The 12,217-nt window shown below is 39.6% G+C and overlaps 1 protein-coding gene across 7 annotated transcripts in view; it reads left to right on the plus strand.

Annotated features, from left to right (window-relative positions):
- Positions 1–12,217, plus strand: part of hectd4 (HECT domain E3 ubiquitin protein ligase 4) — a 168,319-nt gene that overhangs the window by 14,210 nt on the left and 141,892 nt on the right. For all 7 annotated transcript variants that reach the window (XM_076987116.1, XM_076987115.1, XM_076987110.1 and 4 more), the window contains exons 5-7: positions 10,532–10,640; positions 11,001–11,139; positions 11,488–11,658. In XM_076987116.1, the coding sequence (XP_076843231.1) occupies positions 10,532–10,640; positions 11,001–11,139; positions 11,488–11,658 (419 nt within the window). The remainder of the gene's footprint in view (positions 1–10,531; positions 10,641–11,000; positions 11,140–11,487; positions 11,659–12,217) is intronic.

Raw genomic sequence — 12,217 nt, forward strand, 5'->3', positions numbered from 1 at the left:
TGTGTAAGCGCTGTATTAGAACTAGTGTCATTGATATTTCTTGTTAGTTTAGATACCGTCGCGAAGAGAAATCTAGGGTTATTCTTGTTGTTTTCTATTAGTGCCGAATAGTATGAGGCTCTAGCTTTTATATTAGGGCATGTTTATATTTGACTACGGCATCTTTTCATGTGATTCTAAACACTTCTAGTGAGGTGGATCTCCATTTGCGCTCCGCTGCTTGAGCTGCCTGTTTTAGAAGACAAGTGTGGTCGTCATACTATGGTGCAAGCTTTTTCTCCCTAATTAATTTTGTTTTAACTGGAGCTACACTGTCTAAGGTATTGCTGAGTGTGGAATAAAACTGTTGTGTTGCTTGTTCTAATTCATTGGGCTGCAGTGGCATAGTGTTCGGTAGCTCTGGCAGTACGTTTATAAATGTTGCTGCAGTGTCGGATGTGATAGTGCGCGTGGTTTTTGTATGGCGCATCTGATGTAAATCGTATAAAGCTATTTCATATATTAGTAGGGAATGATCTGAAATGGCATCATTTTGGGGGATGACTGCCAAATGTTCTATGTTTAATCCGTAAGTAAGTATTAAGTCTAAGGTGTGTTTACAGCGGTGGGTAGGCCCTGTCACATTTTGAGCTATACCTACTGAATCTAGGATGGAATAGAACGCGATTTTCAGTGGGTCTAATTCATTTTCATAATGAATGTTGAAATCACCCACAATTACAAAAATCTCTCGATGGTTAAGACTAGTTTCGAAAGAAACTCAGCAAATTCCTGAAGAAATTCTGAGTAGGGACCCGGCGGTCGATAGATGGTCACTAATTTAAGCTTTGTTTTATTGCCTATAAGATTATTGCCTATCAAAGCCTCGAATGAGTTAATAGAGGTTGTTGGTTTTACAGTAAAACCTATATCTGTGTCATATATTGTGGCTACTCCACCTCCACGCCCTGTGATACGGGGCTGATGAACATAACTGTACCCAGGAGGAGCTGCTTCATTAAAACTTACATATTCGTCTACTCTAGCCCATGTCTCTGTTAAACAGAGTGCATTTAGTCTGTTATCTGAGATTTTGTTCACCATCACAGCTTTTGATGCAAGAAATCTAATGTTTAGAAGTCCTAGCCTTAGCTTAATATTGCTGCTCACTTCATGTTGATTATTTAATTTAATTTTAATTAGATTTTTAAAACATATCGCCGTGTTATTCCTATACCTGCCACGGCTAACAGACACAGTCTCAAATTCACAAGAACAGCTATCAGGTTATACACTTCATGTGGAATTGGTAAATGAGTGAGGCAAGCATAATGAGTAGAGAGAGCAAGAGGTGTGTGTGTGTGTGTGTGTGTGGGGAAGAAGAGTACAATACCATACCTAATACCATAGACTAAAATATGTATTTACCACCGTGACCAGATTAATGAATAAATGTCCAAATTTATTGAATGGTTAATATCACAATTGATGCATTATAAGGAATAACATGTGGAATGATTGGGCTTAAGAATGGAACTAAACCTATATGTAAATCTATTAATCTAAACAAAGGATAGAATAATAAACAACTATTGATTATCATTTGATTGTGAATGGATTATATAGCATAAGATATCTCTAACTAGCGTAGGACCCAGGGAGGGAATTTAAGTCTCAGAAAGAAGTTAGAAAGAGAGCAAGAATCCCAACAGAGGCTAATGAACAGCCCTGATTATATTAAAACCAGACATTAGGGAGTGATAGAAGTATTTGGAGGCAAACTATTAGACTGGTAATCCCAAAGCAGCGCATGAATGGTGAGCGTCTTACTTTTGTGCAGGGAGGACACGTCCGTGGGTGGTAGGTTGTGGAGGCGGATTTATCGGCATGCCGTATGGAGCGTGGGTTTCCAGCCTGTACAGGCGTCACTCCCGCAGTGGCTAAGATCTCGCGGAGCCAGCCTCTTTGAGACTGCCCAATGGCGAAGACATTGCAGTGACGTCACAGTCGCAGCTGGCGGGAGCGCTGTCAAAATCTTGCGTTGGTTACAGTGCCGAGGATTTTTCAAAGCTAAACTAAAATCAATGCCTGTCAGACAAACAGAATAATTTTTTATTTAACTTAGAAAAAATAAAATGTATTAAAAATTACTAGAAGAATTAAATTTCAGCAACAACACACAAACTAGGTTAAATACTTTTCTCAAGAAATAAAATAAAGAAGATCTTCTTGGAGGTTGGACTCAGGTTCGAACTTGGCATCACTCCAACTACGTTTGGTTGCAATCTTTTGGTGACTCCAACCAACTCAAGTTTCTTCTCGAGAAGTGGTTTTTAACTAACTTTTAGGGGAGTGATTGTAGTACACCCATTGATCACTACACTGTTGACCACTGGATCTTGTTTACTGAATATTCATTACCTCTGTCTGGAAAGGAAGTTATTCAAGGAGGAGAAGAGAGAGAAGGAGAGAGAGAGCCTTGTGATAACTGCCCTTCCCCCCAGGTCCAGTTAATGGGCGACGAAAAGCAGATTAGGTATAGAGCCGCACAGGCCCATTGACAGTCTTACTGGGGCCCGGGACAAGAAAGTTTCATGTGCCCCAGCTTACGTCATTTGAATTTCCTCTGTAGCAGACAATATAGTATATAATATAGCCACACATCAAAGCTGTTTCTGACAGCTGACTGGTTTATACTTGACGCGGCGCGAGGGTGCACGTGGCGAAAATTACGTAATCGCAGTGGCACCACCCGTGCGCGAGGGCCTCGCGCGCTGTCGATTCGCGAGGTCGTGCCCGTCTCGAATTTTGTAACTTTGCGCACCGCGCTTCAGCGTAATGAATAAAGTCATGTTTGCAGAGTTCATACACCTTTAAAAGGTGGAATTAAAGCACTTTAAAGGTCCATTTCAATATTTCCCAGAACGTTAAACTTAATTAAGTTAAATATTTATACATATACTCGAAATGATTCGAAATAATTAGCTTTTTTATCACATCATTTAATGGTTGTTTATTGTCAAAATGCCCAATCTTAACGTCTTCACGTTCTCTCATGTTTCGTCCTGGAATTACAAGAGGCTCGTATTTGTTAACGTAATACAAGAGAACTGTTCAGTCAGACAGATATTTGTTGTGAAACGAAGTAGTTACAATTTCAAACATTTTCAAGTACTTAAGCCTAAATTCCAGCATTTTTCAAACCTGGAACACAATGCAACATAAACATTTACCTGACCAATTTTATTCTTTTCTTGTCTGCGCTCCGGATTTCTGTTTACTTTAACTATCCACCACTGTATTTCCCGCTGTTGGACGGGTACCAGCCGGCTATGGTCGGTGCTGGATCAAACCATTTTTCAGTGGGAGGCAGGGGTGTATGCACTTAATGGAAAATATGCAGATAGGTAAAAAACATATATTTTAGCAATTGAGCTTATTTTGAGTACAGAATTAAGATTAAGATAAGATTGTTAAGATAGGAGCTTCAGTAATTGCAAAACCAATTGCAGATCTTTTTAATCTGTCTTTACGTACTGCAAACTTCCCACAAGCATGGAAAACAGCTCTGGTACGCCCTCTTTTTAAAGGGGGAGATCAGACAGACCTCAATTGCTATAGGCCAATCTCTATATTACCGTGCTTATCAAAGGTGTTGGAGAGGCTTGTTAACAGACAATTAATCAAATATCTGGAAACTAATAATATACTGTCGGAGTTTCAGTCAGGTTTTAGATCAGGTTATGGCTGTGTCTCCGCCACGCTTAAAATTCTCAATGATATTATCTCTGCGTTAGATAACAAACAGTATTGCACAGCAGTTTTTATAGACTTGGCAAAAGCCTTTGACAGTGTCGGTCACTCAATTCTGCTAGATAGGTTGGGCTGTATTGGGTTTACAGAACACTCTTTAGCATGGTTTTCTAGCTATCTTACAGACAGAGTACAGCATGTTAAATCTGACAGCCTGTTGTCTGAGCCGTTGGGTGTGTTCAAGGGTGTCCCTCAGGGTTCAATTCTTGGCCCTACATTATTTTCTATTTATTTGAATGATATTGCTTCCATCACCAAAGATTCATGTATCCACCTTTATGCTGATGATACGGTTCTTAACGCAATAGGTCCATCTCCAGAGACCGTAACCAATACACTCCAAAAAAGTTTTTTTAGTATACAACAGTTTTTTCATACTTTACAGTTACAAATTAACACAAAAAACCAAGTTCATGTGGTTTAGTAAGAAGCAATCTGCTTCTCCACCAGACCATAACATAATAACATGTGAGGGCACGAAATTATGCCAGGTCACAGAATATAAATACCTAGGCATTTGGTTAGATAGCGCACTATCATTTGCCACACATATCACGAAATTACAGTCAAAAATTAGGTCTAAAATTGGTCTCCTTTACAGAATGCGTTCTTGTTTAACCCACTCAGCTAAAGTGACATTAGTGCAAATGACCATTCTGCCCATGTTTGATTATGGTGATATCATATACAAGTCTGCTAGCAAACATCTTCTTCAAAAACTAGATGTTCTTTATCACTCTGCTATTCGATTTGCCATAAATGCACCCTTCAAAACTCATCATTGTTCCCTTTATGCATCTTTAAATTGGTCATCATCAGAGCCGGAGTGGCTAATCGGGAGATTCGGGAGGATTCCCGATGGGCCGGCTCATGTCAGTCTCTAGTTTGGGCCGATTGGGAGGGAAAAATAATTTTGGGCCGGATTTGGACATGAAACTCCCAGGCTGAAAAAGTGTCCCACTCCGGCCCTGGTCATCATTACACATCCGTCGTACCACTCACTGGTATAAGTTTATTTATAAAACCCTCCTGGGCATGTCACCTCCCTATCTATGTAACTTATTAAAATTGTCATCCAACACTTATAATACTCGTTCGGCGCAACTCATTACACTGAAAATCCCTAAAACAAACACAGTATTTGGTTCATCGTCATTTCAATCTGCAGCTGCCAGAGACTGGAATTCCCTGCAAAAATCATTACAGATTAGTATTTTTATATCTATGTCCACTTTTAAAAATGTTATTGCGAATGTCCTTACTGAATGTTGTAACTGTAGTGTCTAATCATCTTATAATGTTTTATTTATTGTTTGTTTTATATTATTGTCTGCTTGTGATGTATGTTCTTCAAGAGGCTATGCCTCTTGCCAGGCTGCCATTGCAAATAAGAAAGCTGTTCTTAATGATTTGCCTGGTTAAATAAAATAAAATAAAAATAATTTTATATTAATGAAAGATTTCAAGATTATTTAAAATTATAGACTTTAAATAAAAAATAAATTGCTGGGCTCTTTGATGGGGGCCCCCTGGCCCTGGGGCCCGGGACAACAGACCCAATTGTCCCCCCCTGTCGACGGGGCCGGAGCCGCAGCACGATTCAAGACAAAAAGAATCCCATATTTCTGAATAAATTGACTTTGATTACTTTGCCTAATTAAGTATTAGTGTGGTTCTGTCATTCTAAACATTGAGCCATTCTTAATTCCCACTTTTAGACAATAAATTAGAGCATAGGTGATGGGTAGAAAACATTCTTTACCTTTCCCAAGCATTTTAAGGTATTAGATGAGGTCAGTCTCTCACGCTTTGCAAAGGAGAGGTCATCTGTCATGATTGTGAAATGGCCTTGGCTATCTCCACTACAAAGGCAAAAGAAATGCTGTAATTGTCACGCCTGGCTCTGCCTCCCATCTGTCTGTCTTGTTTTCCAGTTCAGAGTCCTGCCTCTGGTCTGGTTTTCCTTGTTTTCCCTTTTGCTCTGTCATCACCTGTTTCTAGTTTGGTTTCTCATTGTGTCCTGTGAGTTAAGCTGTGTGTTTGGTGTCTGTGGTTGCAGATCATTGTGGTTGTGAGTATGCTATATTGCTTATGCCTCATTTAAGTTTATTGATGTGCCTGGTGATGATGCCTGGTTCTGTTCTGTGTTAGTTAAGCGCTTCCTGTAGTTTGTGTTCTGTTTAGTCATGTCATGTGTGTGATTGGTTGTCTGAGACTTGTACCTGTGTTAAAATTGTAAAGCGCCTTGGGTATCCTGAAAGGCGCTATATAAATTGAACATTCATCATCATCATGATGTCTACCTGTATTGGTTATTGTTCTTTGTATGATGGATACATTGGTAATGACCTGGACTAGCGCTGGACGATAAAATGATATCGATTAATTTCACGCTAAATTTTTCCTCGATGACTATGATAAGCTTGGTCAGTAGAATTATAGTATTTTCTGGACTATAGAGCTCACCTCAATATAAGCCGCACCTACCAAGTAAAAAAAGGAAAATGTTGTATAAGCCGCATATACCTAATGAATTGAATACAGTGAGTCCCCGCTTAACGACTGACCGGAGTTACGACCAACTTTTTTTTTTCCGCACGGTGCACGGAGGAGCAGTGGCAGCACAGTGGAGTGTTGTGTACAATAAGCTGAGGCAGCGCAGCCTCCACCGCAGCCCATCTCGGCAACACGATCGCTCTTTCTCACGCTGTATGGACGCACAAGTACATTGTTAGTTTTTTCTATACTGTATTTACGATCAAAGCGTATCTAAATCTAGGGTCACGCTTAACGGCGAAAACTGCTTTACGACGGACTTTTCAGTCTCAAACCCCATTGTTAAGCAGGGACTCACTGTACATTTAACTGAACTGATCAGTTTCTGAACGGTGCCTGTAGCATTTCATGTGCGACAGTTTTAGCTTTCAGCCGGTATTGTGTCGAATTAAAAAAAGATGCTACAGATGCATGTGCAAACGAGGGGACTTGGAATTTGGCACAACACATGTTGGTTTGAAAATATTCCTCCGTCGTGCCTGCTGCTTGCATGTGCTAAATGAAATTGAGCACTTTCTTCTTTAATTCACAACTTTGACCTACCACCTGATTCACTTTCTGCTCCGCCCCCTGACGGGTGAAGAAAAATCTACAGAAAAGCCGCACCTTGGTATAATCCGCATGGTTCAAATCGTGGGGAAAAAAACTCAATTCTCTGGTGCATCAGCGGCAAGTATTACTTTTATCCACTAGCTTGGCTTGCTTAACTATATGCACAATTTCCAGCTAGGGCAGTTATGCTGTTGATATGGGTGGTACTTCGTTACTTTGTTGCTGTTGAGGAAGCATCAGCATACATTACCATTCACACAACAGCTGTGATGTGGCCTGATGCATAACACCTTCAAAAGTGGTTTGAGTGATCAGATTACATTGTGTCTCCAAGATGCATTGTATCCTGTTCACAATTATACTAGGTGCTAGCCGCTTATGATCTGCAGGCATGAAAATCTGTCACCTTTCGGCAAAATTCGCCGTTTTGAAGTTGAAAAGGGTGACCTACGTGAATCGTGTAGATCCGAGGACTTTTTTGGAGGGGTGGGGTTCGGGGGAGATATATATATATCAAATTGAGTTTCAATCATATAAACGTTCTTCATTCATGTTATTCATTTATTGCTAAGTGGGATGAGAAGCAGGACCTAGTGCTGTCTACGCCAGGGACAAGGCAGAAGAGCGTACATTTACCACTACATTTACCAGATCGTACATTTCCCAGTGGATTTAATTGGGTGATTAATGGTTTCAATCGTTTTCATATTTTGCGGTAAAACAAAGTTACTGCCGTTCACTACAGCTTGCGTTGAATATTGTCAGAGCTAGCCACAAGCTCTTGTGAAAAATAGGTAGATAGGCCTATTAAGTTTGCGTCAACCCTGTGTAGTTAACGGTGACATAAAATAAGAAACAAGATTTTTTTTCTAGTTTCTCTGTAGTTGTAACTGGTGAATCCATAGGGACGTGTGAGGATAACCGCGCCAGGGCTGAAAAGGTTGAAGATGAAGTTGTAAACTCTTGTCATTTGATAGCCTACCCTGTGCTTTAGCCCATGTCCAAAAACATGGAGGTCAGGTAAATTGGCAGTCAACAAAAAAAATTCTCCCTGAGTGTGTGTCTGTGTCTCTATGTTCAATAAAAAGTAGTGTCTGTGTCTGTGTGCGTGCGTGCGTGTGTGTGTGTGTGCTTGTATGCCCAGTGGTGGATGGTGCTTTGCCACTAGGGTCTGTCCTCTCTCCCCTTCCTGCACCCCATTCAGTCCCCCAGGGGGCTGTGGCTTCCGGTAGAGAGTACGCTGTGCGCAATTGGCTGCCGCTTCTCGCCGGTGTGTGTGTGATTGATTGTCTGTGACTTGTACCTGTGTTAAATTGTAAAGCGCCTTGGGAATCTGGAAAGGCGCTATATAAATCGAACATTCATTCATTCATTCATTCACGTTAGAAGCCTTTTGTGACAAAATAAAAATTTTGGTATTTTTTACCATTTACCATATATTTATTGGTTCATTAAGACGTAATGGTATTGACTGAGCCATCTGGAATGGTGAAGTGGGCTTATCACGTTTACGGATCTGGCTCCATCCATTGACAAAACAGGTCAATATTTTTCAACGCGACATTATCGTGAGAGAAGACGACAGGGAAGAGCGTGTCACGAAAGGCTTGCCGTGTGAAAGCTACTAAGCTGTTGCTATTATGTTGCTATTATTTTTAGTAACTGCTGTAGCTTCTGTCATCGTTTTGCTACATTCACAAACATAGTAGCCTACTAGTTACTCGCTTCTCCTGTAACATTCGCTAACGTCCCCATGGGTCTAAAGTGAGAAGTAAACCAATCCACACTCAGCATTCCAATGGCCACTTTTCAGTATTGCTTTAATTTAGGTTAATTTTAGTATTTTTACTATTATGGATTTTACTATATTTGGCATCACCTGTCCCCCCCAGTCACCTGTCACCATACCGGCACCCCCACCTCCACGGTCTTCTCACCTTTTTGACCCCTGACCCATGTGGATGTGGATTCTGTATGCTTTAATTATTCTTGGGATGTCTGTAGAACTCATTTGGGGCACATTTAGTGCCATATACTGTTGCTGTTTGTACTGTTTCCTATATACAAAAAATAATAATTCACTAAGGTTATCCTGCACATTTTGTTGTTTTTTTTTTTTTTTAAATGATCTTTCATATTGCCTCCAGTAAGTGTCAGCAAAGCTGTTGCTTTAAGCTTTAAGCCCCTTACAAATTGTGCCCAATTTTCAAATACATTTGTAGTAAAATGGCAAATACTAACTTTATTTGATGTCGCTTCACTCACAGAAATTTGAGCCATTCTGATTTGAACTTTTCTCCCACTTGCAGGACTGAGCATTTATATGCACATGCCATCTCTGTGTGAGAGGATTTCATGAATCTGCAATTTAAGATATAGCCATCACTATAGCCAATTAGCATTAGATAACACCAAATAATAGGGGCAGTATACAAAAAAATGTAAAAATGAAATATATTTTGTGTATTCTGTATTTTTGTGATGAGTTCTTGAGGGTATAATATGAATTTTTCGAATTGAGATGCTAAATTATGTTTTAATTTATGAGCCAAAAAGCAAAAAATATTGCCATGGATGTGGTTTTAAAGAAATTGTACCTGCCAGTAACTTCACATTCAGTCTTGAAGTAGGGTGATGTATTCAGAGAGAAAAGGATTTGTTATCTTTATTATTATTTGTTGAACTATATATGTTTATTATCCTTTTTCCACAGAGAAACATGAAATGGCTGGAGTGTGTGATTCTAAAAAGGAATCAGTATATGTTAGCAAACTCAACCCATTAGTCAAAATTCAATAAAAAAAAATGAATTTTTCCTATCAGTTATTTCCGCTGATTGAATTTACAAAGGAAACTAAAAACATTAATATTTATAGTACACGGAATATTTAAATATAACAATTCTGTGTACTGATTTTAATTCCATTTTAATTATGTGTACTGATGAAGAAAGAACACCTTGTGATCGGAACAGATGCGTGTAAAAATCATGTGAAAAAAAAAAGTTTCATCATTATTGTAGAGCCAGACCATTTAGGCCCCGTCCACATGACGCTGGAGATTTTTAAAAACGGAGGTTTTTGTCTCCGTTGTAAAAAATATCTCCGTCCACACGATCAGCGTTTTCAAAAATATCTACGTCCACACGACGCCGGAGATTTTTAAAAATGGAGGTTTTTGTCTCCGTTTTCAAAAATATCTACAGCCACACAACGCCGGAGATTTTTAAAAACGGAGGTTTTTTTCTCCGTTTTGAAAAACATCTTCGTCCACACGGCTGCGCATCAGCTGCGTATACATGCTGAACAAGCTGAGCGAATGTAAAAAAAAAAAAGACATGCGCAGACTCACTATGTGACATTAGCATTTTCCTAAACATGTGTTTTCCCCGTCCACACGAATACGCCGAGACCGGAGTTTTCAAAAGTCTCCACCTTGGAAGGCGTTTTCAAAAACCTCCGTTTTCGGTGACCGAAAACGCCATTTTCGTGTGGACGGGAGGCTGAAACGTAGACAAAAACCTCCGTTTTTAAAAATCTCCGGCGTCGTGTGGACGGGGCCTTAGTCAATTTATGCTTCCCCTAACCTGTCTCTCTCCCTTACTCTATTTATTTATCTCTTTGTCTCTTAGACACAGACCTGGGCCGCTGTTTGGCTACAGATGGGCTGTATCTCTACACAACTAATTCGTTTGGTAGGGGCTTGAGCAAGCTGGGCTCAGGGCTTCATGGGACCTTAAGGTACAATGAGATCACTGTCTATGTATCTTGCATTAACTGACATATAAACGTGCAGCTAGGGTCACATTTCACCATCTGATCCATCTTCGCCTTTCGTTCTTACTCATCCCTCTCATCTCAACACCTGACCTACATTTCCTTTCGGATCTCTTTCTTTTGTAATAGATTCTACTGCTATTCATTTGTACCAAAATATTTTTTGATTATGCTTTTGTTTCTTATCTTCCAGACCTTTAGTTCCAAGCTACTCACTTTACTACTGCATCGTATAAACGTTCTCTGAGCACATGTGTGTGCATGTGTGATTCTATGCACATCATAGATTATGCCTCAATTAACTGATGATGTTCTCTTTTTCAGGGGTTTTGTGTACTGTCGAAATGAAGAGTTGGAAGCTGGTTGGGTGGTACACAGCAGTGGTCAGTTACTCCACCGTCCTGCCTCCTTTGACACTAAACCCCATCAGCTGTGCCAGGTTCTAGACTCCTTCACTTTACAGGTTAGCATGGGCACATAGACAAATGTGCAGACACACCCCTACTAAATACTTCTCCACATTATGCCAGTCTCACACATTGGCATCTCAGCATGGCATGAGTGGATTTTACTTTTCATTTTCTGTATGGTTTGGCTTCCAGGCTCATGCAAGCAGTCTGAAGGTTCCAAGCACCACAAAAAGCACTACTCAGGCTATTTTTATATAGTATGTGTAAAACAGCCATAGAAAAGTTTATAAGAGATAATTGTGCATATAGGTGAAGCTTATTTTGTCAGTGTTTTTTTGAGTGTGCCTTCACCAGTATCTATCTGTCTCCAGACCTCTTAACTAGTTCATGTGTTTATGAAGGTATGCCAGTCTGTGGCTATGCCCCCTCACCACTTCCCCATGGGCAGCGGTTTGACTACACTGCACCTGTGCTCTGATGGTACCTACCTCTACTGGGTGTGGTCACCTGTAAGTCTCAATGAAAAGACCCAGAAAGGCCATTCCGTCTTCATGGATGTCTTCCAGTTAGAGGTAAGAGACCGGGAAAGGGAATTCGGATTAAGCATGCACTCTTTTACAGTTCTTTTAAGTTTCATAAACTGTTTTTTTTTTTTATTTTCTTCATGGTCTTGATCATAAAAATTAAAATTTTCTGGTCTAAAAATCTCAAAACTATAATGCCAGCTTTGTCAATTGTGATTTGTCAATTGATGATCAAAATTTGTCTAATTGAATTATATATAAAAATATGGAATGATGTTTTAAGATGTTTCAGAATCCCAGTGAGCAAAGACATTTCAAGTTTTATGAAACCTTTTGAAGATTTATCTTTTATCTTTTTATCTATTGAAAATCATTTCAAAATACCTTTCTCTGCCTACACTTTTGTTCCTAGAATTCAATAAAACTGCTTTCAGTACAAATTGTAAATAAACAAATATAAATAAACCAGATTCACCAGGTTTAGACAAGCCTTCAGAGTAGCCTTACAATTGGATATGCATGGCTGATAAACATCTTTTTATTATTATTATTAGACCTTTATTTATACAGGTAGTCCCATTGAGACTTAGCGTCTCATTTACAAGAG

Source organism: Brachyhypopomus gauderio, unplaced genomic scaffold (genome assembly GCF_052324685.1).
Source record: "Brachyhypopomus gauderio isolate BG-103 unplaced genomic scaffold, BGAUD_0.2 sc51, whole genome shotgun sequence".
Classification (NCBI taxonomy): domain Eukaryota; kingdom Metazoa; phylum Chordata; class Actinopteri; order Gymnotiformes; family Hypopomidae; genus Brachyhypopomus; species Brachyhypopomus gauderio.